The sequence below is a fragment of the Ambystoma mexicanum genome, chromosome 14 (genome assembly GCF_040938575.1).
Source record: "Ambystoma mexicanum isolate Mex_15411 chromosome 14, UKY_AmexF1_1, whole genome shotgun sequence".
NCBI lineage: Eukaryota > Metazoa > Chordata > Amphibia > Caudata > Ambystomatidae > Ambystoma > Ambystoma mexicanum.
Window position 1 is genome coordinate 662809286 of NC_090940.1, and position 25974 is coordinate 662835259.

At 52.7% G+C, this 25974-nt stretch overlaps 1 protein-coding gene across 3 annotated transcripts in view; it reads right to left on the reverse strand.

Moving 5' to 3' along the window:
* The window catches only part of BRF1 (BRF1 general transcription factor IIIB subunit), a 1105609-nt gene that overhangs the window by 861396 nt on the left and 218239 nt on the right, over nt 1–25974 (reverse strand). For 2 of the 3 annotated variants that reach the window (XM_069638201.1, XM_069638205.1), the window contains one exon: nt 18782–18955. In XM_069638201.1, coding sequence (XP_069494302.1) covers nt 18782–18955 — 174 coding nt within the window. The remainder of the gene's footprint in view (nt 1–18781; nt 18956–25974) is intronic. The other variant, XM_069638202.1, reaches the window with a different exon arrangement.

A 25974-nucleotide genomic window follows, 5' to 3' on the forward strand; every position in this document is an offset into this window, starting at 1 on the left:
AGCTAATGCCTGCACCAACTCCCATGCTGAGTGTGCAATCCCACACTCCTAGTACTGAGTCCACCAGGTCTCCTGCCCCTAGTGTCCAGAGTGGCGTAGGATACTCAGGATCCCCACCACCTTCCAAGTGGAAGAGGAAGAGTGCTCGTCCAGTAGAGGCTGATGCCCCAGACACGGCTACACAGTCCGGCCCGTCAAGGAAGCCCAGCTTCAATGAGGCCGAACTGAATGCACTTGTAGAGTATGTGTCCGCACATGACCGCGAAATGGTGATTGTTGCAGGATCCAAGACCACACCTGCACAACGTCTGGCACACTGGCAGACCATCGCGGACATCATAAGTGCCCTTGGAATCGTGAGGCGCACAGCTACTGAATGCTACAAGCGCTGGAATGATCTGAAGCGCAGGGCAAAGAATAAGCTGGCCTCAAGTCATGCAGCTACTCTAGTGAATGGAGGTGGGTCTCCAGTAGAGGACATAGAACTCACTCCACATTAGCATGTTGCTGGGACCTACGTCACGGAGGAACAGATCCAAGGCGTGGGAGAACTGGCAGATTACGAGGCATTGTCCGGTGAGTGCACATGCATGTGTGTGTCATCCATGTGCATGGTGTGTGTGTGTGAGGGCTTCTGTTTTGGTGCCAGGTGAGGGTGTGTGTTCCTGAGTGGTTTGGGTCACCCATGTGCCTCATCCCATACATTCTGCGCACCAGCATTTGGGTATAGCAGTATCCCTTCTGCCAACATTAGACATCTAGCCCAACACCACGCCAGTTGCCCTTGAAGTGTCATCTTGCCACAACATTGTTGCTTATTTTTCTCTGTTTATTCAGGCAGATTGTTTGCATACCACCACTTTTACTAGGCATTTCTCAGTCCTATTGTCACATGTCTGACATGGCTATGGTACAGTGGACTGACTTTGTTTCCTGGATATGATTGGTTTAGATATGTCCCTGTGCTATAGGACCATTTTGGACTTGCAGCTCCAGGTTAAACATTTGAACCATTTCAATGAAAAAATCAATTTCATGAGCAAACTAGACTGAATGAACAATTGGTGCCCTCCTCTCCCTCTTCACCGTATGGCTAGGGTACATGCCATCTGTGTGATGGCATGTGTATTTGACCTGCCAATCACAGGCCAGTGTGTGATGCCACTGCTAGGCAGCATGCAGCAAATGTGTTCATCTTCCATCTTGGTGTCATCAATGTGTGCCATCTGCCTCCCCTTCACACGCAGTGACGGTGCATGCATGGGAGGGTTTTAGTCATGTGGGACATGTGTCAATCAAGTACTGTTTCTGTAGCTTCTCAGCCCTAATTGTGTGCCATAGTGCTAATGCCTGTTTCCATTTCTTTTCTTTTATGTTTTTGCAGGGGATGACGCACTTGATACTGCTGGGGTTGTGGAGATGGTGCAGACCCAGGAGGAGTCTAAGTGCCGACCGACCACCAGTGAGGGACGTGGTGTGGTGGTGGGTGAGAACCCACAACTGCTGCAGGTCGTGCTCTCAAGGGGTGTCTCTGGCTGCACCTCCCCCAAGCTGTATTCAGGTGTCGATTCGGATGATGAGACCTATGTGCCGTCACAGGTGAGTGTTCCTGGGAGGGATTCTGTTCTGTCCGACCCACCTGCACCAGGGTTAGAACCCTCAATGGGGATGTCAGTGTTGGCAGGTACGTCTTTGATGGTTACGGATGCAGGGTCACACTCCGCAACATCTGATCCTGTTCCTAGGCCAGCAGATCAGAGGGGGAATGCAGTCCTGCAGCCTCAGGCAGTGCCGGCGCAGTTCGCCTTGCCCCAGACAGGTGTTGTGCCCGCCGACGTGGTGGCCATACGCCACCTGACAATACCGCATGGGAACAATCCATATACGGTATGGCAACCCAACAGGCAGCATCGTCAGATAATGGCTCAGGCCATGGATAGGGTGGCCACTTCCATTGTCCCCACCGAAAGGCTGATGGAGCGACTACAGCAGGCAACAGACTCCATCTGCCAGTCACACAGGGAGGACATGTTGGCGTCTGACAGGGACAGGCGGGCGGCACTGGCGACTCTGCGGGAAGCCATTTCCATAGAGTCCCAGGGCCACAGGGAAGCCCTGAGGGTGGAACTCCGTCACCTCAGGACGACTCTTGTTGAGCTTGAGGCTTCAACAAACACAAGGACAGAACAGCAGCTGGAGCGTCTCACACGTACGCTCTCAGCTGAGATGGAGGCGGGGGTCCGGGCATCCCGTGAGTTGTTGCATGGGGACCTACGCACAATTATCCTCCAGAATGAGACCTTCCACACCTACATGCTTGCTGCCATGGAGGACCAGACTAGGGCTTTGCGTGGGCTGCCTCCCATAGTGCCACCACCTCCTGATGCAGCTGCAGAGGGTGACGAGAGCGACAGCAGTGATTCTCTCACAATAGGGTAGCCGTGCAGGCCATGAGCCCATGGAGGTTTTTTTTTTTTCGCAAGATCCACACAGGTGGGTTTTGGTGTGCACCCTGTCCTCGGACCTCCTGGGTGGCCTCCCCCATACCCCCCCGGGCCCATTAATGGCCATTTTTGATTTTTTTCCTTTTTTTTTTTTGTTTTTTGGACAGTGTGTTACCTTGTGTGGCTCCCGTGGGCATACGCTGTATTGTGGCTGGGCACATGCAGGCTTGTCATGAATTTGGGTCAGATGCTTGGGTTTGTGTGACACACACCCCTCCTGCTTCCCGTTTCCATGGGCTTGCAAAGGGTGTGCCCAAGTGACATTGACGTACATGGTGACGTTGGACTCCCATTTGATGTGTGGGCAGTCTGTAGTCAATACTGTGTATACATTCATAGTGCATATTGTTGTATTGTACACTGCATGGTGTATTGATATGTGCCTCTGCATCCATCTCATCCTCCTAATTTGCAGGTCCATTTTTCATGTCTTCACCAGGCGGTCTACCTTGGAACTGGAGTCCATGTTGTAAGCAGTGCACCTACACTCTTGCGTGGCGCTAACACTGTATACTTGAGTGTTCGAAGTGCTGGCATTATCAGGTAGAGAGGCTACCAATTTCTTAAGTCTGTACTGTCATGTTTAAAGTAGGTTGGAGGTTGTGTAGGTGATTGGTATTCTTGGTAAGTATTTGGTAATGTGTGTTGTAGGTCCTGTATTACTGTGAACATTTCATGTGTGGCCAGTTTCCATTAGGGACACTGTAGTTGGTGACACTTGGGGCATGTTGTGGGGATTAATTTGTTTGCTCTCACATTGCATGACATGCCATGGTGTGTTGTGTGGCCGTGCCGGGGAGGGGTTGGGTGACATGGCACTGTTCTCATGTAGTATTTTGCAAGTGGGTATTCATTTCTGCTGCACGGAAGTGTCTTTTGATGACACTGCATTGGTGGTGTTTGTGTAGGTAGGGATGCACACATTGTGACACTTCCACATGAACAATCTCAGGCTGCTATGGTTCTGACAGTTGACTGCCCCTTTGTTCGTCATAATTGTCAGGTCGAGTCATCATTGCTTATCAGATGGTATGTGCCAGGGCTGTGTGCACTCCACAGGGGTGTGATTTCTATGTGAAGTAATTAGCCACCAGCTGCGTACGGGCTGCCTCACCCTGGTGCCCTTTCCCCTCCCATGCGCAGCGGGCGTGCATGTGGTTGGGGATGCCACCATGTCCACAGTCAGGCCCCGGCGTGTTGCAACATTGTGTAGGACACATGCTGCCACTATGATCCTGCACACTACTGGGGGCGCATATAACAGCTGCTCGCCAGAACGGTCAAGGGAGCGAAAGCGTGACTTGAGCACTCCGAATGTGCGCTCCACTATGCCCCGGGTTGCAATATGGGCTGTGTTGTATCTTACCTCGGGAGGCGTGATGGTGTTCCGAATTGGCGTTATCATGTGGGTGCTCAGAGGGTAGGCACTGTCCCCTGGTGAGGAGATGATGGGTATCATTAGTGGGGTAGTGACATAACTCTGCATCTGACATGCATGAATGCATGTGCAGTGGCATTCATACTCACCAAGCAGCCATGTATCGCCATGCCGCCCAGCTTCTAGGTCCCGGCTCAGGGTAGACATTTGGTAAATGAAGCTGTCGTGGGTGGACCCTGGATAGTTGGCATATACTGAGGTGATGATTCCCTTGGCATTACATACTACCTGCACGTTGATGGAATGCCAGTGCTTGCGGTTCCTATAGATGTGCTCAGATGCCCTGGGGGGACGTAGTGCCACATGGGTGCAGTCAATGGCACCTAGCACTTTGGGGAATTGTGCCACACCGTAGAAATCCAGGGCGGCAGCCTGCCTTTCTGCAGGTGTCCTGGGCAGGTATATGTGCCTGCGGACTGATGGGCGTGCAGTGATGATGTTCAAGACCTGGTGTAGGCAGCGTGACTGCGTGGCCTGTGACACCCCACCCACTATGGCACTTGTCCGCGGAAATGATCCAGTGGCCAAGAAGTGCAGTACATTAAGGACCTTCTCCAGGGGGATCAATGCTTGGGAGCACAGGGTGGGTGATGTGAGGTCATCCTCCCACTCACTCACCAGGTCCTGTATTATGTGTGTTGGAAACCTGTACCTCCCCATACACCTGGTCATCAGGCATCCCAAAAAGGCTGGTTAAGGGAGTGAAAATTCGGGCCCTCACTATCCTCCTCCTCCTCCTCCTCCTCCTCCTCCTCCTCCTTTGGTAACCCACGGCCACTGCTGCTAGGAACGGTATATTCATCCTGGCGTCTGAGTTGGTTTGTGCGCACTTTTATACTGCGCGGGTCGACGTACGACTGCTTCCTGCTGGCGTACGTGTTTCCGGATTAGCACGTTGTTTTGTACGCATGCCTTAGCCCCGTTCAATTCCATGGATATGTGTTGTTGGCGAGCGTGTAAAACTTCCTGTGCACCCCTGTAATACACATACCCAAGCAAATCGCGTGTGAGAATTCCCGTGCACCCCTGTAATACACATACCCAAGCAAATTGTGTGTGAGAATTCCCGCGAACCCCTGAAATACACGTACCCAGGCCAATTGCGTGTATGCGCACTTTCATCCAATTACACGCAATGATACTCTGACGTGCAGTGTTTACATGTGTGCTCTGTCATCACGTGCTATGAGGGAAACACCCGCGCGCGTCACAGACGCGCTTACGCGCTGAGGGCCTTTGGTCCAATGGAATCGCGTATGCGTGCTGACGCGCTAAGGCCCTTTCCTAGAATTTCACGTTGACGTGCAGGATTTTCACGTGCCAAATCACTCTGTATCAAGCTGGCCACGCGTAAGCACACGGAAGACCACGCTCCTGCCCAGAAGGCCGAATTACTGCTCCCCCAGAGCCCCGAGCATCCTCCCACGAGCCATCTGCTGCTGCCTGCCTGCCTGCCTGCCTGCTGCCACCGTGCCCTGCCATTTTGTGCCTGCACATCTGCCATCTGCAGGGGTCCAGTTGCCGTGTCCACCCCTGCCGGAACAGAAGACTCCCGACTGCTATACCATCGCTCCACAGCCCAGCCCCAGGACCCAGTTGCCCACCCACTCCTGCCTCTGGGGTTGCCATGTCGGGCACTGCAACATCTGGCACCAGTGGCAACCCCCGGCCAGAGAGGCAGAGGGGCACCAGCTTCACTGCCACCGAAGTTGGTGTCCTGGTCGAGCAAGTCCTGGGGCAGTATGATGCCCTCTTCGGATCGTCACGCGCCAACAAGGAAGGATGGAACAGGATCTGGGACGACTTGGTGGTTGCCATCAACGCGGAGGGGGTGGCAACCCGCAACATCCAGAAAGTCAAGAAGCGCTGGACTTGAGGTCCAGGGCCCTCATGAAGGCCCGGCGCCTCGTGGAGGGGGGCCGGGGCCGTATGAGTACCATCCAGGTGAGGATCCTGGAACGTGTCGACCCAGCGCTCCACGCCCAGATCCTTGCGAGGCAGACCCGTCTGGAGTTGAGCGGTAAATGGGCAAGCATTGCTGTGTGAGACAGGGCATGTTGCAGTGTGCTGGTTGTCTGATGCTTGCCTGTATGTGTGACATAGGCCATGTACGCATGTATGTGTGCAGGGACATCATGGTCATGCATGTGAGACCAGTAATGTGTGAACCACACGGTTGGTGCATGTGTTTAAATGCATCATGGGGAGCCCTATGCGGATTGGACACGTGAGAGCATGCCAGTCTCTGTTCCTGGACATGGGTGGGGGTGAGGGATGGGTGCTGATGCCATGTATATGTATGGTATCCATGTCTGTGTCTGACCTGCGTGTCTGTGACTTGTGAATGCCATGGATGCATGACACATGTCTATGACTATGTACAGATTCACAGATGCTGCCTAGTTATCCTTGTATCCACTGTGTCTGGGGTGTACAAGGCCAGATGGATGAAATTACGTTGATGTGTGCGCATGCGATAGGCATGACCCATGATGTATGTGAGTTCCAATAACAACATTGTATGTTTGGAGAGTCCCTTGGACCTGTATGCAAATGTCCATAGCATGTGCCATGCATGTTACTGCGTGTGTTTTGCCTGCACTGACCCATGTTTTGTGGAGGGACATGATGGGAGTGATCTTTGACAGTCCCACTCATCTGCTATTGCTTCCTGTCTAGGGGACCATTGTACAGTACCCTGATGCTTGTGTTCTATGTCTCCCTCTACACAGCGGCAAGTGAAGAAGAGGGCGGAGACGACGCTATGGAGCAAAGCGGCGGGGATGCCCCCACGGCTGCAGCGGAAGGGGTGGGTGAGCCCCCACAGGGGCTTGCAACGGCAGAAGCCGGTGTGGAGCCATCCAGGTTGGTGGTTTCCACAGAGGAGGAGGAGGAGGCCGCTCCTGAGGTGCACAAGGGGCCTGGTGGGGGCATCCCTGCCGGTGCAAGTGGTGCAGTCTAGGGGCAGGGGCAGGAGGCAGCACAGGTCGCCGTGGAGGGGCCTGTGCATGTGTAACGCTCACCTGACTCCCACGGAGGCGCTGGCCTGGTTCGCGCTGCTGTGACCTCTTCTAAGGTGATGCGCAGGGTTCTGAAGACGGACTGGACCGGGCCCCCAAATCTGGCTTGTCTGGCTCGCAGAAGTATCCTTCTGTAGGCGAAAATAGGGGATTAACTGTCTGCGGGGTAATGCAATCAGCCTCCCACTTTCCCCTCTCACCCTCCTCGAAACCCTTCTGTGATTCCTCGTAGCGTCTCACCTTAGGGTCTGGAAGGACGAGCTCTCCATCCTGCTTCTTATGCAGGGGCGCGTTGGTATCCAGTTACTTCACTGGATTTTCGGATTGGTGAGAACCAAACTTGCTTGGCTTCCAGGTAAGTTTTTTGATAAGAGGTTCCCCTTGTGTCCATGCATTAATGTACTAATGCTAGTGTCTTTTTCCCCATAGGGGCCAGGGTACGGAATACCGGGGAACAGGCACCGACCCGAGATGAGAGGTGAAATCCTTGTAGAAATCAGGTAAGTCTTTAATGAGCGTTTTTTTGGTAATGTCTTTTCATTCGCTCATTAACGCTGATGTCTCTTTTTCCCCTTAGGGGCCGGGGTCCGGAAATGCCAGGATGCGGCGCGGACCCGAAATGAAGAGGGAATGAATCAACAGGTAAGTCTTAACATGGAGATTTAGCTTTCCTTATTCCCTTCTCTCTCTCACCTTTTGTTCTGGTCTTTTTCTCCCTAGGCGCTGGGGCGTGACTGCGAATCCGGATGATCGCTGCTGAACATGGAGGCGCCCAGTAAAGGTGAGTGGAATGCGGCGCTGCAGCGATCGACGCAATGAGCTTTTAAATAAAAGTCTTCCTTTTCAGGTTTGTCGGCGAGATGTCTCCGGGATGCGGATTTAGCAGTTAAGGATTTTTCCTTCTTCTGTTCTCTTCTTTTCTTCATTTGCAGGTGATCCAGGATGCTGGCTGGCAGGCGTGGCAGAAGTCAGGATGCAGGAGCAGACAAGGTGAGCGTCCAGCTGCTAGATGCAGAACAACGCGAAGCACATGTGGCTGTTCGGGTGGGGTTTAAATAGCCTTGGAAGAAGTTCCAGGTATGTATCCTTCCTCCAATCAGGTATGTATCCTTCCCCGACGACGCCCGGATGGTCCCACAGGTAAAGTAGTTCCTTTCAGGCCTCAAGGAGGCCGGGATCCTGCAGCATGGTCTGCATCAGGTAAGTCTTTTATGAGCCTGGTGCCATAGGCGCCAGGACACTGTCCAAAGGGCCCCTATATGGGGTTGCTGGGTCCTTCCTTGGGGACTGGATGTCCGCTTTCGGGGACGCAGGGCTTGAACCGGCTCCCCGGGAGCAGGCATCATGACAGCATGTCACTGTCCCTGACACTGTGACTGCACCACCATGCACCAGCAGGGATGCCCCATCCCAGGCCGTCCGCAGGTAGGGGGGGGATGTCCATGTCATCTGACTCCCCTCCACCTGTGGACGAGGGGACCCGTGACCGTATGGAGAAGGTCCCGATTGGTGTCACGTTGCGCACGGGTGTCATTCGTGATGACGTGCATGCTTCCCGGGAGGAGCTTGCACGTCATCACGAAGAGCACCGTGCCAACGTGGCCCCGTTGGGATCTACCGTGGTCGGGGGGTTTCATACATGTGTCGACCAATCTGGCTGCCCTCTCCTCCTCTGTGGAGCCTATACGCCAGTCGTTCTCCATGCCGTCTTCCAGCCCAGATGCCACCAGGGCCCCCTGTAGACCTGCCCTGACCAACGCAGCCGGCTTGGTGGGGATCCCATCCCTGCCACAGTCGGGAGTCGGAGGTCCAGCAGGGGTGGACACCACAGCAACTGGACCCCAGCAGATGGAGGATGTGCCGGCATCATTGGGCAGGGCATGTGCACGACAGCGTCAGTGGATTCCATCAGCCTGGATGCCGTCGTGCTGGAGAGGCAGTTGCGTCAGAGGCAGCAGCGGAGTCAACGTGGGAGGCATCATGGCTCGGGGAAATCTACATCGGAGGGGCAGGCATCAGCCGGAGGAACCAGGACGGGAAGCGTCTTCCGTGTGGCAGCGGTTGGGCCAGCAGATGGGTGCGGAGCGGCAGCGGGCGGAAGAGGCGCGGCTCACGATGGTCAGGGCGGAGAACTCCAAGCGGAGGGCCCTGAGGCGGGCCGAGTGCCTCGAGGGAATCAGCAAGGAGTTGGAGGAGGACATGTTGGCGTCCCTGCGGACCCTTGGGGCCATGGAACAGGACTGCCTCCGGGACATCGAACAGGAGTTCGATGATGCCCTGGCCCGGGACACCACGGAGTGAGCCGCTGGACTAGCCCACCGCCTTTGTACATAGTTAATTAGTGTTAGGTTTTATTTCTTTTTTTTAATTTGGGGCGCTTGGACTATGCCCCACTTTTTTGTATATAGTTATTAGTTAGGTAGGTTTTATTGTAGGTTTCATTTACATCGTTGGGATCATGGACCCTGGATTTGCTCTTTGTACATAGTTTGACAGTGGATTTGTGGCCTTCAACTTTTATTATTTTTTTCACCATGGAGCAATGGATTTTCACGTTACTTTCCCTTTGGATTTGCTTTGTTGGACAGCGACTTTGGACACAATTTCTTTACGGTTATTTTGGAGTCCCATTTTCATTATTTATTATTTTTGTGGACATGCTGCTTTTTGATTTTTGTTGCCATTATTGTTTGTTTATATTTCATTCACTTCATTTACACTGTAATACTTTTTTGTTTCTTACTTCAATGTGTGGACTTCTCTCATTAGTTTCATGCCTGTCAGGATGTGGGTTTTCACAGTCATGTGTTGCCATTGTGTGGGTCTGACGGACTTGTACTCATGCGCATACTGCTTATTTCTTATCTATCCTGTAATGGGTATTCCCATTTTGAATGGATGTAAAGCTTGGTTGGGTATTTGGACTGGGGTGGCGTGGGGTGGGATTTGGGTGGGCATAGGAGCCTGGGATCTGGATTGTGATGACGTGTTGGCTGGGGGACATGAGTGGGGGCATGGTGGAGGCTGCCCCTGACTGCTGGTGGGTGGGGGTGCAGGGAGACATGAGTGGGGGCCTGGTGGAGGGTGCCTCTGGATGCTGGGGGGTGGGGGTGCTGGGAGACATGAGTGGGGGCCTGGTGGAGGGTGCCCTGCACTGCTGGGGGGTGGGGGTGCTGGGAGACATGAGTGGGGGCCTGGTGGAGGGTGCCCTGCACTGCTGGGGGTGATGGGAGACATGAGTGGGGGCCTGGTGGAGGGTGCCCCTGGATGCTGGGGGGTAGGGGTGCAGGGGGACATGAGTGGGGGCCTGGTGGAGGGTGCCCCTGGATGCTGGAGGGTGGCGGTGCTGGGAGACATGAGTGGGGGCCTGGTGGAGGGTGCCCTGCACTGCTGGGGGGTGGGGGGGTGGGAGACATGAGTTGGACATGAGTGGGGGCCTGGTGGAGGGTGCCCCTGACTGCTGGGGGGTGGGGGTGGTGGGAGACATGTGTGGGGGCCTGGTGGAGGGTGCCCCTGGATGCTGGTGGGTGAGGGTGCAGGGGGACATGAGCAGGGGCCTGGTGGAGGGTGCCCCTGACTGCTGGGGGGTGGGGGTGATGGGAGACGTGTGGGGGGCTGGTGGAGGGTGCCCCTGAATGCTGGTGGGTGGGGGTGCAGGGGGACATGAGTGGGGGCCTGGTGGAGGGTGCCCCTGACTGCTGGTGGGTGGGGGTGCAGGGGGACATGAGTGGGGGCCTGGTGGAGGGTGCCCCTGACTGCTGGGGGGTGGGGGTGATGGGAGACATGTGTGGGGGCCTGGTGGAGGGTGCCCCTGGAAGCTGGGGGTGATGGGAGACATGTGTGGGGGCCTGGTGGAGGGTGCCCCTGACTGATGGTGGGTGGGGTGATGGGAACCATGTGTGGGGGCCTGGTGGAGGGTGCCCCTGGATGCTGGTGGGTGGGGGTGCAGGGGGACATGAGTGGGGGCCTGGTGGAGGGTGCCCCCGACTGATGGGGGGTGGGGGTGGTGGAAGACATGTGTGGGGGCCTGGTGGAGGGTGCCCCTGGATGCTGGTGGGTGGAGGTGCAGGGGGACATGAGTTGGACATGAGTTGGACATGAGTTGGACATGAGTTGGACATGAGTTGGGGCCTGGTGGAGGGTGCCCCTGACTGCTGGGGGGTGGGGGTGGTGGGAGACATGTGTGGGGGCCTGGTGGAGGGTGCCCCTGACTGCTGGGGGGTGGGGGTGGTGGGAGACATGTGTGGGGGCCTGGTGGAGGGTGCCCCTGACTGCTGGGGGTGGGGGTGGTGGGAGACATGTGTGGGGCCTGGTGGAGGGTGCCCCTGGATGCTGGTGGGTGGGGGTGCAGGGGGACATGAGTGGGGACCTGGTGGAGGGTGCCACTGACTGCTGGTGGGTGGGGGTGCAGGGGGACATGAGTGGGGGCCTGGTGGAGGGTGCCCCTGGCTGGTGGGGGTGCAGGGGGACATGAGTGGGGGCCTGGTGGAGGGTGCCCCTGGATGCTGGTGGGTGGGGGTGCAGGGGGACATGAGTGGGGGCCTGGTGGAGGGTGCCCTTGACTGCTGGGGGGTGGGGGTGATGGGAGACATGCGTGGGGGCCTGGTGGAGGGTGCCCCTGGATGCTGGGGGGTGGGGGTGCAGGTGGACATGTGTTAGTGATCAGTAGTGCAAGGTGACATGTGGGTTGGCTGGGGGGCATGGCCATGGTGGATGGGCTGCCTGCGGGACATGAGCAGGGGTGCAGGGTAGTCCCCTGTGGTGTGGGCTGCCTGCAGGGGCTGTGGAGGGTGTAGAAGGAACACCTGGGAGGACCCACACGGTCAATTCACGTGTAGTACTACCCGGCACCCCCGAAATACACGTACCCTGCTGAAATCGCGTGTCGAACTTCCCACGCACCCGGAATACACGTACCCTGCAGGATTAGCGTGTGGAACTTCCCGCGCACCCCGGAATCCACGTACCCTGCAGAATTAGCGTGTGGAACTTCCCGCGCACCCCGGAATACACGGACCCAGGCAATTCGCGTGTGGAATTTCCCACGCACACCGGAATACACGTACCCAGCCAATCGCGTGTGGGACTTCCCGCGCACCCCGGAATACACGTACCCAGCCAATCGCGTGTGGGACTTTCCGCGCAGCACAGAATGCACGCACACGCTATTTTTCACACAGCGGGTGTCTGTGTTTGTCGCGTACCCCTTTGCACGTCTTTTGTCTTAGAGGGCCACAGTATGTGACATTCATTATAGCTGTAAACAGGTGCTTTTTGTTGGCGCACTTTTTGGCGCACATTTATTTCAGGGGCAGGGACACTACCGCCTGCTTTCTTGTGGCGGACGTGTTTGGGCCCGTGCGCTGGTTTGACCGTGCGCTGGTTTGCCCTATTGGATTCCATGAATACGTGTTGTAGGCGAGCGTGTGGGCGTTCCGCGCACTTGCCTCCTGAACTTCCCCCGTGACGCCCACATTTTGACGAGTTGTTCCCATTACGAGTGTTACGCCCCGTGTTCCGCCTACTTTTGTTGTGTGCGCCGCGCTATGTGCGATTTCGCCGTGGCGCACGCCGTTAGAAGTCCTGTGCGCCGGCGTGCGCTGCGCACTTTTTCAGCGCACATCCGATATTTTTCTTGCGCACGGCCTTCCATGAATCGATGTGCGCTGTTTCCATGCGATTTTCGCACTTTTACTGCGAATCGCACGTTTTGGCACCTCTGCGCTGGAATTTTCGGCGCACATTAATTCCATGAATCGACCCCTAGGTGTTTATCTCACCCATTATAAATTTCAATAAACACCCTTGAACTGTGATCACTTGTGTCCGTCTTTACTGTTGCCACACTTGGTTCCGTACACGACTGACCGGAAAGGAAATACTCCATAGCAGAAAGCAAAGAAACTGGAAGAACCTAGTCCTAGAGGTCCTAACAAACCTTCTAGACTGAAACCTCCCACGCGAAACAGAACCCACCGAAACAAGCATAGGCACAACAGCAGACCCTCTGGATCACCAAGGCCCTTGACCAACTGGCATCCACAAAAACATTCAAATCAATACCCAAAAAACGGCCAGAAAAATGGTTCAGAGAAGAACTGAAAGAACTCCAAAAACAAACGAACCCAAAATGGAAATAAAATGGAGAGCAATAAACCCGACAACACTAAATAAAATACCAAGGTCAACTCAAACAATACAAAGCAACAGTCCTCAAAGCAAAAAAGTACCATTATGCCACAAGAATAAAATCAGCAAACACTCCACAGAAAGAACTCAATCAAAGATATTAAAAAAACCTATATGCAAGAATTCCAACATCCCGACACAAGCACTTTGTGACACCATCACCAACCACCCGAGATAGAAAATAGATACAATCCAGGAGAACATCAACATAGCCCGAGCAAATACAACTACGACTGACGGACCACAGATGCTGGGCAAACGCAGATTACAGCAAAACTCACCTGCCTAGAACCAATCACAGAAGCAACATTTGCCACACTGGTCAAGAGCAACAACTGTGCATGATTCCCCAACGACCCCCGACATCTTCAAAGGAATCCTCGACCACAGAACCACAGCAACGCACTTACGGAAATGAATCTTGCACTCAAAAGAGGAATAGTATCGACGTCCTCAAAATCAGTATGCATTAAATCACTGATAAAAAAAGAATCAGAAAGCACAGAAGACCCGAGTAACCACAGACCGATATTTAACCTGCCCTATCCAGCAAAGATACTGGAGAACCAGGTGTACAAAATCCTTTTTAAATACACAAGTTGGCTTCAGACCAATGAGAGGAACAGAATCAGCACTCCTATGGATATGGGATGAGCTGAAAATAAAGGCAGACTACTATGCCCAATCGGCCCTCATACTATTGGACGTATCAGTGACATTTGACCCAATCAGCCATGCAACACTAATACAAATATTGATGGAATGTGGCATACAGGAATCGACACTAAAGTGGCTTACCCAATTCCTAACAAACCAAAAACATACCTACCACACTTCATCTCAAACACCAAATATATATCCTGCAGAGTCCCACAGGGATCCAGCATCTCTCCTCTGCTTTTCTACATGCTCCCACTGATGAAAATCATTCGTACCCACAAACTTAACGCCTACAACTATCCAGACGAGACAACGGATTGTGAAAATAAACAGAACCCAGGAAGAAAATCACAGCCTCAACAACTGCTTCACAGACATCTACAACTGGATGACAACAAACAACCTTAAACTGAACCTGGGTTTATGGTCATAAGACCGAAAAAAAAAATCTCGAAAAAAAAACTCGAAAAAAAAGGCCGAAAAAAAAAGTCACATTTTTTTATGACGTTTTTTATTCGAAATGGGGGGGTTTCCCCCCTAACCCCCCTTTTTTTATTTTTTTTACCATTTTTTTTTTAATCCCGGACCCCAAAATAAATATATAATTAAAAAAAGAGAAATTATACTTTTTTTTCTGTCTTTTTTTCCGACCTTATTGTTAGTAAAGATTTTTTTTTCGAGATTTTGCCTGACCACCCTGTACCTGCCAAAAACTGAAATAATGCCCTCACCCGCAGGATCCGACTAAGGGAACCCACAACTGGACTGGCCGACCAGCATGGAAACACAACCAGACACTACGAACATAGTAAATAGCCTACTCATCGACAACATACTATCCCTGGAACTGCAAGTCCACGCAATCACCAAAAAATGCTTTTTCCTCCTAGGACTGCTGAGAGGATTACTCCCCTGCCTTTCCTTCCCTCAGAGAACCCTCACAATCATATCCCTGATACTCACAAGAAGTGACTACACAAACAACCTCTACTTAGGAATGCCAGAAAGACTCACCAAAAAAGGCTGCAAAAATCCTATTAAGACTAAACAGAAGAGACCACATCACTCCAGCACTGAAAAGCCTACAATGGTTACCAGTAACAAAGAGCATCTAATTCTGCATCGCTCGCAAAGTCTTACACTGACAAGGAGCTGAATTCCTCTAAGTGGAGATTATCAGGTCACGCCAAGGAAGGGACCCAAGATCCACCAACGACCTCCATACAGAGGCAAAACACTACAAAAAAAGAGCATTTGACGGAACAGCGTTCTCACATCCAATTGCTAACCTTGAACACGATATCCAAAGAAATTGGAACCACAAAAGCCCCACATCGCCTTCAGGAAATGGGTCAAAACCCGGCTATTCAACAATGACAACCTCGAAGAACACATGCAACAATAACACCACAGGCAAACAACTAGAGAGGAGACGAAATGGGTTAAAGAACCAAGCAAGAAACATTCAAGCGGCAACCAAAGAGCTTTGCCAGAGGCTCCAACAAACTGACCGACATGCTAATAACCCCTGCCCTTCCTGCTCCTCCAACATAACTGATGCCATACCAGACCTTGGGCTATCCACACTACACAAACAAACCAAGAATCAATTCTATGTTCACACCCAGCATCTCCAGATGCCGAAGCACAACTAGAGTGAACCACCCACATAGTTCATAAAGCCATCAATACAATTACGCAGCAAGACACCAGACAATCTAACAGTTACGGCCACTCGTGACTCTGGAACCCTTAGGGACACTATCTAACCAGTGCGCACAACCAAAACCACCACAACACTACTCAACACATTAACACAAAACACTACCAAACCCCCAAGGCACCAAATCCTACCCATATGATTACAACACACGAGGCCTCTCGCACAATCTCCCACATGTAAAACAGCACACAGACGCCAGCTCCACATGGTTCTGAACCTACCCTCTCACCCTATCCTCATTAAACTCCCCATGCCCCTTTCATGCAGAGCCATGCGAGCGCCTGGAGACCGTGCCTGGGTGGTAGCAGTGCATGTATTATGCATGCTCTCTTCTTATGCTTTTGTTATGCAGCACCCAGGAAACGTTTCTTGATCCCACTGCTGAGTCTTCTGGGAACTAGGCAAAGTCACAGACTTCTGCCACCGTATGGGGGAAATTACATAGGAAATGTTGGCGCTAGAAAAATGCATCCAATGGCTATTTAAGCAAAGAGGCCAAGGCCTAATAGAAGCAGACATTTCCAGGTTTGCATAAGCGGATATTTGCGGGCCGTCTTAATTGCAGAGATACAGAAATCTTGTGATGCTGGATTATTAGTCTGGGTTAATGCTATTAAAAGCATCCAGGGTTGAGTACGAGTGAGTAGACGCACAAGAGCACGAGGTGCATCGCTTAATTCCATCACAAATAAGAAGAGGGGGTGTAAGCAACACAAGACAGCCCTTCCAGGCTGTCGGTATAAGGTGGGGGCCAAGCTGATGAGACTGCCCTGCCAGGACTTCGCAGGACCAATGGTCCATCCCGGGCCTTTATGGCGCCCACCTTATACCGACAGCCTGCAAAGGGCATCTTGTGCTGCTTACACCCCCTCTCCTTCTTGGAATTAGGCCATGGACATTAAGGCTCGTGGCTTGTCTTTTGGCTGCCCTCTACTCCTACGTAAGAGCCCATGTAAAGGGCCTGCTTGTGTTGTCGGAATGTCCCCAATCTAATTAACACAATCTTTGGCGTTGATTTTTCCGCCCACTGGCCGCGGTTCACCTTCCTTGGCGTGGTGGCAGCAAATGCTTACCTGCAAGGATGTTTTCTCCCCTTGCCAGGGTTCGTCTGGTCTTTGCACAGCGCCAAGGTGTGACCCAGCAGCTCAGAGTCGCCCACGGAGGCAAGGTGTTGAGCTTTCGCTGGATTCTGGTATTCTCTGCTGCCCAGGATTACAGCAGTCTGTTTTCCTTTGATTGACATCTCAACACGGGTCTGGGGTATAGCCCGGGGTTGTAGAAAGTGGCTCCTCTTCTTTCCTTCTGGTTCCCCTTCTCTCTGGCTCCCAGGACACTCCTTTTCCTCGCTTGCTGTCAGTGCCATTTTCTACTTTACACTGGGCCCTTAGAAAGGGTTTAGGACTAGCCCGAGACTGAATCTCCTGCCCACATAACGAGCATGCCCCGAGACTGCTTCAGCTAATTCAGAGGGGCTCAGGGACCTGGTGTGCCATACTGAAGGTGGCATCGCATCTCCCTGGCACTGTGCGGTGAAGGCGTCTGGGCAAGCTGCTAAGCAATGGAATCGCAGCTGCGGGGCAAGGCCAGAGAATGCTCTCACTGGCCGACACTGGAATCCCTGCACTCTGGCCTCTGCCACCTATCGACCACTGCCAGTTACCAGGACACAGGTGGTGGCGTGTGCTGCTGTCGGGTATTTGGGGCAGCGTGGACCTATTGCCCGAAGGCACGTTGGGGCCCCGTTTCCCCCTTGAATGTCAAGATGACCCAGCGCAGCAAAACGCTGTCCATCTAAATGTATGCGGCTTTCCCACTTGCTCGGCCGCCAAGTCTGCAGGACTCTGCGACCCATGCAGAATGGACTCGAGACCAGGGGCTGCGCTGTGTGTGGGCTCCCTGGCCAAGGAGGGGGGCATGTGTTAATCCACCAATGCCCCCGTTTCCGTCTCTTGCTGCATGGACACACAAAGCGTTATTTCGTGTGTGGCCGTGCTTCCACTACACTAATGAGGACACACCTTGCTAAACCCATAACAGTTGACTGAGCACAGAAGGACTCCCGCAGGGGTTTAATCCAGAGTCAAAGCACTATTAGCAACACTTGCAGTTAATTGTCTGGGAGTGTGGGTACGGGTTTTGCACAGGGACCAATTAGTCAAGGTATCCATGAAGTCAATTGGTTGGCAAAGAAGGAAGGGACTTTAAAGGACTTTTCATTCAATAGAACACTGTAAAAAAGGGAGCTTTACATACTCCTCAGTGGCACACCAGGTTATGCTGGCCCAGGGTACAGGTAAAAAGACATCTGGTAGTAGGCTGGACTTCAGTGTGCCACCTCCTGGCACCCGGCACCAGGCTTCACCCGAGAGAGAAAGAAAGGATGCCTCAAGTCCAGTGGCCTCTTGGTCTATATCCAGCTCGGTCCCAGAGGCTGGAACTATTAAAGAGGCAGCGCAGTGCCCAGGGGTTCCACCATGCATGGGCCAATATAGAGTGCCGCCAGCACCCAGTCTATGCATTTGAAGTGGCTTAATGCCAACCCTTGCCGAGGCGGCAAAGACTGTCCCGGGGTTTGGACATGTGGCTAAGAGGCAGACATGCACCACGATCTACACACGTGGAATCTGACCAAGACGGGATGATTGCCAAGAAAAGGAAGTACAACACAACAAACAGCCTGTGGATGCAGCGGCGGGCCGGCTGGATGGCAGCATCAGTCGCACTCTGCAGCCAGGCGCTCCTGACCGGCACAGCTGCCCATTAACTAATCCCCAGCTTGTACAACTTCTTACATTCCTCAGCAAAGTACTTTCTGATGCCAGTCTCCCACCTGGTAGCCGCAGAGTACAGGATACATGATACATGCAAACTAATGCACCATCTCAACTCAAGATCAGGCTATTACAGGTCAGGAAGGAGCTCTCCGCCATTACAGGCACAGAATGAATCCTGTATAACAAGGCCATAGCTGATCTGGCACGCAAAGGATGTTACGGCGGTCGCACACTAGTGACGTCATACAGAGGATCATAAAGTGATTGGACACATGTTATGGCATTAAATGTTCACGAATACGTACACCTGGCTATATAAACCCACACCTTAGTCTAAACAAAAAAAGATACATTATCAAATTGGTTGCTTACAACATATGAACACCTTTGAGCAGGTTAGCCAGACCCCACAGCACAGTGCACAACTTTAGAACTTGACTCGAGAAGACCACCCTTGGTGGGTGAAAGGATACGGGGAGTGCCTTCTGTTCGACAAACGAGGTACAAGCAAGCGGCAATCACGTGGCTCATCTTCCTCCCGCGGGTCAGGTGCTTGCTCACCGCCATCTTGAAAAAATTAAAAGCAGTGTCAAGGCAATGCTGGTTGAGCTGCAGCTGGACTCCCAAGTTGTGAATCTGCCGTTTACCTGAAAAGAAGAATATTTGTCAAATACGAAAAATGCATACTTTGTCACCACGAACTTACAATCCGCCCCAGACATCAGTAATGCTTTACAGATCTAAATATGTATTCAAAAATACACTTGTGAACAAAAAAATGCAATTACCAGCTCGATAAAGCAAATGAAGCTCAAGCAATCCAAAAATCATTCCAAATCTGGAACAAACAGAAGACGAGCACATTTACTAGGCATGACCCCAGTGGCACATCACTAGACAAGAGTGGCTAGGCTTAAACCCTGGCTAGCGTCAAGGCATGCGGCATGTGGGGTGGAGAGGAACACATGGAGCCAGGACTGTTACTAGGCATGACTCCAGTGGCACATCACTAGACAAGAGTGGCTAGGCTTAAACCCTGGCTAGCGTCAAGGCATGCGGCATGTGTGGTGGAGAGGAACACATGGAGCCAGGACTGTTACTAGGCATGACTCCAGTGGCACATCACTAGACAAGAGTGGCTAGGCTTAAACCCTGGCTAGCGTCAAGGCATGCGGCATGTGGGGTGGAGAGGAACGCATGGAGCCAGGACTGTTACTAGGCATGACTCCAGTGGCACATCACTAGACAAGAGTGGCTAGGCTTAAACCCTGGCTAGCGTCAAGGCATGCGGCATGTGTGGTGGAGAGGAACGCATGGAGCCAGGACTGTTACTAGGCATGACTCCAGTGGCACATCACTAGACAAGAGTGGCTAGGCTTAAACCCTGGCTAGCGTCAAGGCATGCGGCATGTGTGGTGGAGAGGAACGCATGGAGCCAGGACTGTTACTAGGCATGACTCCAGTGGCACATCACTAGACAAGAGTGGCTAGGCTTAAACCCTGGCTAGCGTCAAGGCATGCAGCATGTGTGGTGGAGAGGAACGCATGGAGCCAGGACTGTTACTAGGCATGACTCCAGTGGCACATCACTAGACAAGAGTGGCTAGGCTTAAACCCTGGCTAGCGTCAAGGCATGCGGCATGTGTGGTGGAGAGGAACACATGGAGCCAGGACTGTTACTAGGCATGACTCCAGTGGCACATCACTAGACAAGAGTGGCTAGGCTTAAACCCTGGCTAGCGTCAAGGCATGCAGCATGTGTGGTGGAGAGCAACACATGGAGCCAGGACTGTTACTACGGATGACTCCAGTGGCACATCACTAGACAAGAGTGGGTAGGCTTAAACCCTGCCTGGCGTCAAGGCATGCAGCATGTGTGGTGGAGAGCAACACATGGAGCCAGGAGTGTTACTACGGATGACTCCAGTGGCACATCACTAGACAAGAGTGGCTAGGCTTAAACCCTGGCTGGCGTCAAGGCATGCAGCATGTGTGGTGGAGAGCAACACATGGAGCCAGGACTGTTACTACGGATGACTCGAGTTGCACATCAGTAGACACGAGCGGGTACGCTTAAACCTTGCCTAGCGTCAAGGCATGCAGCATGTGTGGTGGAGAGGAACGCATGGAGCCAGGACTGTTACTAGGCATGACTCCAGTGGCACATCACTAGACAAGAGTGGCTAGGCTTAAACCCTGGCTGGTGTCAAGGCATGCAGCATGTGTGGTGGAGAGCAACACATGGAGCCAGGACTGTTACTACGGATGACTCCAGTGGCACATCACTAGACAAGAGTGGCTAGGCTTAAACCCTGGCTAGCATCAATGCATGCGGCATGTGTGGTGGAGAGGAACGCATGGAGCCAGGACTGTTACTAGGCATGACTCCAGTGGCACATCACTAGACAAGAGTGGCTAGGCTTAAACCCTGGCTAGCGTCAAGGCATGCAGCATGTGTGGTGGAGAGGAACACATGGAGCCAGGACTGTTACTACGGATGACTCCAGTGGCACATCACTAGACAAGAGTGGCTAGGCTTAAACCCTGGCTAGCGTCAAGGCATGCGGCATGTGTGGTGGAGAGGAACACATGGAGCCAGGACTGTTACTAGGCATGACTCCAGTGGCACATCACTAGACAAGAGTGGCTAGGCTTAAACCCTGGCTAGCGTCAAGGCATGCAGCATGTGTGGTGGAGAGGAACACATGGAGCCAGGACTGTTACTACGGATGACTCCAGTGGCACATCACTAGACAAGAGTGGCTAGGCTTAAACCCTGGCTAGCGTCAAGGCATGCGGCATGTGTGGTGGAGAGCAACACATGGAGCCAGGACTGTTACTAGGCATGACTCCAGTGGCACATCACTAGACAAGAGTGGCTAGGCTTAAACCCTGGCTAGCGTCAAGGCATGCGGCATGTGTGGTGGAGAGGAACACATGGAGCCAGGACTGTTACTACGGATGACTCCAGCGGCACATCACTAGACAAGAGTGGCTAGGCTTAAACCCTGCCTAGCATCAAGGCATGCGGCATGTGTGGTGGAGAGGAACACATGGAGCCAGGACTGTTACTAGGCATGACTCCAGTGGCACATCACTAGACAAGAGTGGCTAGGCTTAAACCCTGGCTAGCGTCAAGGCATGCGGCATGTGGGGTGGAGAGGAACACATGGAGCCAGGACTGTTACTACGGATGACTCCAGTGGCACATCACTAGACAAGAGTGGCTAGGCTTAAACCCTGGCTAGTGTCAAGGCATGCGGCATGTGTGGTGAAGAGGAACACATGGAGCCAGGACACTTACTACGGATGACTCCAGTGGCACATCACTAGACAAGAGTGGCTAGGCTTAAAGCCTGGCTAGCGTCAAGGCATGCGGCATGTGTGGTGGAGAGGAACGCATGGAGCCAGGACTGTTACTACGGATGACTCCAGTGGCACATCACTAGACAAGAGTGGCTAGGCTTAAACCCTGGCTAGCGTCAAGGCATGCGGCATGTGTGGTGGAGAGGAACGCATGGAGCCAGGACTGTTACTACGGATGACTCCAGTGGCACATCATTAGACAAGAGTGGGTAGGCTTAAACCCTGCCTAGCGTCAAGGCATGCAGCATGTGTGGTGGAGAGCAACACATGGAGCCAGGACTGTTACTACAGATGACTCGAGTTGCACATCAGTAGACACGAGCGGGTACGCTTAAACCTTGCCTAGCGTCAAGGCATGCAGCATGTGTGGTGGAGAGGAACACTTGGAGCCAGGACTGTTACTAGGCATGACTCCAGTGGCACATCACTAGACAAGAGTGGGTAGGCTTAAACCCTGCCTAGCGTCAAGGCATGCAGCATGTGTGGTGGAGAGCAACACATGGAGCCAGGACTGTTACTACAGATGACTCGAGTTGCACATCAGTAGACACAAGCGGGTACGCTTAAACCTTGCCTAGCGTCAAGGCATGCAGCATGTGTGGTGGAGAGGAACACTTGGAGCCAGGACTGTTACTATAGATGACGCCAGTGGCACATCACTAGACAACAGTGGGTAGGCTTAAACCCTGCCTAGCGTCAAGGCATGCAGCATGTGTGGTGGAGAGGAACACTTGGAGCCAGGACTGTTACTATAGATGACTCGAGTTGCACATCAGTAGACACGAGCAGGTACGCTTAAACCTTGCCTAGCGTCAAGGCATGCAGCATGTGTGGTGGAGAGGAACACTTGGGGCCAGGACTGTTACTAGGCATGACTCCAGTGGCACATCACTAGACAAGAGTGGGTAGGCTTAAACCCTGCCTAGCGTCAAGGCATGCAGCATGTGTGGTGGAGAGTAACACATGGAGCCAGGACTGTTACTACAGATGACTCGAGTTGCACATCAGTAGACACGAGCGGGTACGCTTAAACCTTGCCTAGCGTCAAGGCATGCAGCATGTGTGGTGGAGAGGAACACTTGGAGCCAGGACTGTTACTATAGATGACGCCAGTGGCACATCACTAGACAAGAGTGGGTAGGCTTAAACCCTGCCTAGCGTCAAGGCATGCAGCATGTGTGGTGGAGAGGAACACTTGGAGCCAGGACTGTTACTATAGATGACGCCAGTGGCACATCACTAGACAAGAGTGGGTAGGCTTAGACCCTGCCTAGCGTCAAGGCATGCAGCATGTGTGGTGGAGAGCAACACATGGAGCCAGGACTGTTACTATAGATGACGCCAGTTGCATGCAAATACACAGCAGGGCGTTCTTTTCTGCAGAAGCGCGAAAGCACTGACTGAGGGGGAAAGATCTCTGGATTCCTCCAAGTCACGAGAGCGTCATTCGTTGACAGCATCTATGCAACCTGAATTGTACATTTCAAGATGGGAAGTTCGTCATATGAAAAGATCAGCGAACTGAAGATTTGCACATTCAAGTGTGGCATGATATGCTGAAGTGGGCACATTCTGAAACACTGCAAAACAGCACTCAATACAACAAGGGACATCAATTAAGAGTCCCAAGAGCCGCTAAATGAAAAAAGAAGGCTCCACCCAACCATGCCAAGAAACTCTGGCTTTATCGAATGAATTTGGGGACAAAACATGTTCTGTGTCCCGATGAAATCCTAAAGAAAAACAAAAGGGGCGCTCGATGAAAAGAGCAGACTCCATTTTTACAGGCCGAAACACACAGAAACACAGTGCTCTATTAGGCAAATGCAAGCCTGAGACGGAAAACACAACGTCAGCCATTGCTTTGGTTGACAGTTTGTGAGTGCCAATTACGCTTGGCTGATGTAGCAAGGCACTATGTTGAACTGTAACGGCCAGGCAGGACCTATAGGGCACTCAGTCCAGACCATTTACGGCGTTATATATGAAAGAAAAGAACAAGTTACTTTCTTACCTGGTAATGTTCTTTGGTTGGGATGGTCCGACGACTTATTCCATATCTATGACAGGTAATCACCACAGCTGTGCTGCTTCGGAAACTTTTTTCGGCGTCTGCGTCCTGCGTTGATGACGTCGATGCGCCGTCGTCGAGGACCTCCTCCGACGTCCGACGTCATCCGATGTGATAAGTAGGACGCATGACGCCCGTAGCCTCAGTTGTAGTTTTTTCCCCCAGAACGTGTGACATTAGTCTACTGCCAGTCAGACACAAAGCCTTGCGGAACACGTAAGCTGCAATCGCATAAGAAATTCTGCAGCGGGGAAGGTAGGGAGGGAGCGATATGGAATACGTCGTCAGACCATCCCATCGAAAGAACGTTACCAGGTAAGAAAGTAACTTGTTCTTCGAGGGGATTGGGTCCTCTGACGTATTCCATATCTATGACAGACTCCCAAAGCAGTACCAGAGCAAGGAGGAGGGAAAGAATTTAGAATCAAAATTTAGAATTGCGTATCAAATAGCAGAGCAAAGGACCGCCTTGCCAAAGGCCAGTTCCTGTCCTCGGATGGAATCGAGGGAATAGTGACGTACAAATGTATGTACTGAAGCCCAAGTGGCTGCATCACAGATGTTGCGAATAGGAACACCCCTCTGCAGGGCAGTAGATGCAGCCATACCCCTGGTAGAATGGGCCTGCAAGCCAGTCGGTGGGTCCTTACCCGCCAAGCGGTAACACTCCGAGATGGCCAAAATAATCCAGCGAGACAAAATCTGTTTCGTCACAGCTTGTTCCAAACGCTTTCCAGAGTAACCAATAAAGAGTTGATCGTCCACTCTGACCCGGGACATGCGCGAAACATAAAAGCTTAAAGCTCTCCTAGGATCAAGCCTATGGAGCCTCTCCTCTTCCTTACCAGGATGGGGAGGAGGATAGAACGCCGGAAGAACAACCTTCTGGCTCAAATGAAATTCCGAAACCACCTTCGGAAGAAAAGAAGGACAAACTCTAAGGACAACCCTGTCCTTGTGAAATACAGTGAAGGGTGGCTTAACTGAAAGTGCCTGTAACTCACTCACTTTGCGAGCGGAAGTAACCGCAACTAAAACAGTCTTCAGAGTTAACAGCCTCAAAGGGCAAGAATGTAAAGGCTCAAACGGAGCACCCATAAGAAACTTAAGAACAAGGTTCAAATCCCAACCAGGCACCAGGAAAGTTGACGGAGGGAACACATTAGTGAGCCCTTTCAGAAACTGTGAAATTAAAGGGATTTTAAAGTAGGAACACTCTTCAGACGAGCGCTTAAAGATGGACAGCGCCGCCAGGTAACCTTTAAATGGTACCCACTTGCAAGCCCCTGTGGGCCAAAGAAAGTAAAAAGGACAGACCCATGGGGATGTCACATGCAAAAGGATCCACATTCTGAACTCTGCACCAGTCACAGAACTTACGCCAACGGTACAGAGACTTTGTTGCTGGCCTTCGGGCCGAGAGCAACACCTACATCACGTCTTCAGGGAGGTCCCAATCCTTATACCTCAACCTTTCAGAAGCCAAGCGTGAAGGTTGAGGGATCTGACCTCTGGATGGAGAACCTGACCCCCCTCCCGTGAGAGCAGATCGTCTCGGTAGGAAAGACGACGTGGAGGGCAGATGGACAAGTCGAGAAGGTCCGGGTACCACGTCCTCCGAGCCCACGCCGGAGCAATGAGGATCATCCGGGAACTGAACTTCCTTAACCTCCGCAGCACTTGCGGGATGACGGGGACTGGAGGAAACGCGTACAGCAGTGGGAATGACCACTACACCACAAATGCGTCCCCTAAGGCTCCTTTTGGAGGAAATTCCCGCAAGCAGAACCTCTCGCACTTCCGGTTGACACTGGAGGCGAAGAGATCCACTTGAGGGGTCCCCCAAAGGGCGAAGATCTCCAGGAGAATCTCCTGAGCCAAAACCCACTCGTGAGAGATCGTGCTCTGCCTGCTCAGAGCGTCCGCCGTCACGTTTTCGTCTCCGCCCAGATGAACTGCCAAGATCGAAACTTCCTGCTGGATGGCCCAGAACTCGAGCTGCATCGCCTCCCTGCACAGAGGAAGTGACCCTGCCCCCCCTTTTTTGTTGAGGTAGTGCATGGCCACTGTGTTGTCCGTCAGGATCAGGACATTCTTTCCTCGCACAGTCGGCAGAAAAGCCTTCAGGGCTAGCCTGACGGTCCTCAGCTCCAACAGATTGATATGGAGTCTGGACTCCGACGGAGACCAACGACCGATGACTGTCAGCTCGTTGGCATGAGCTCCCCA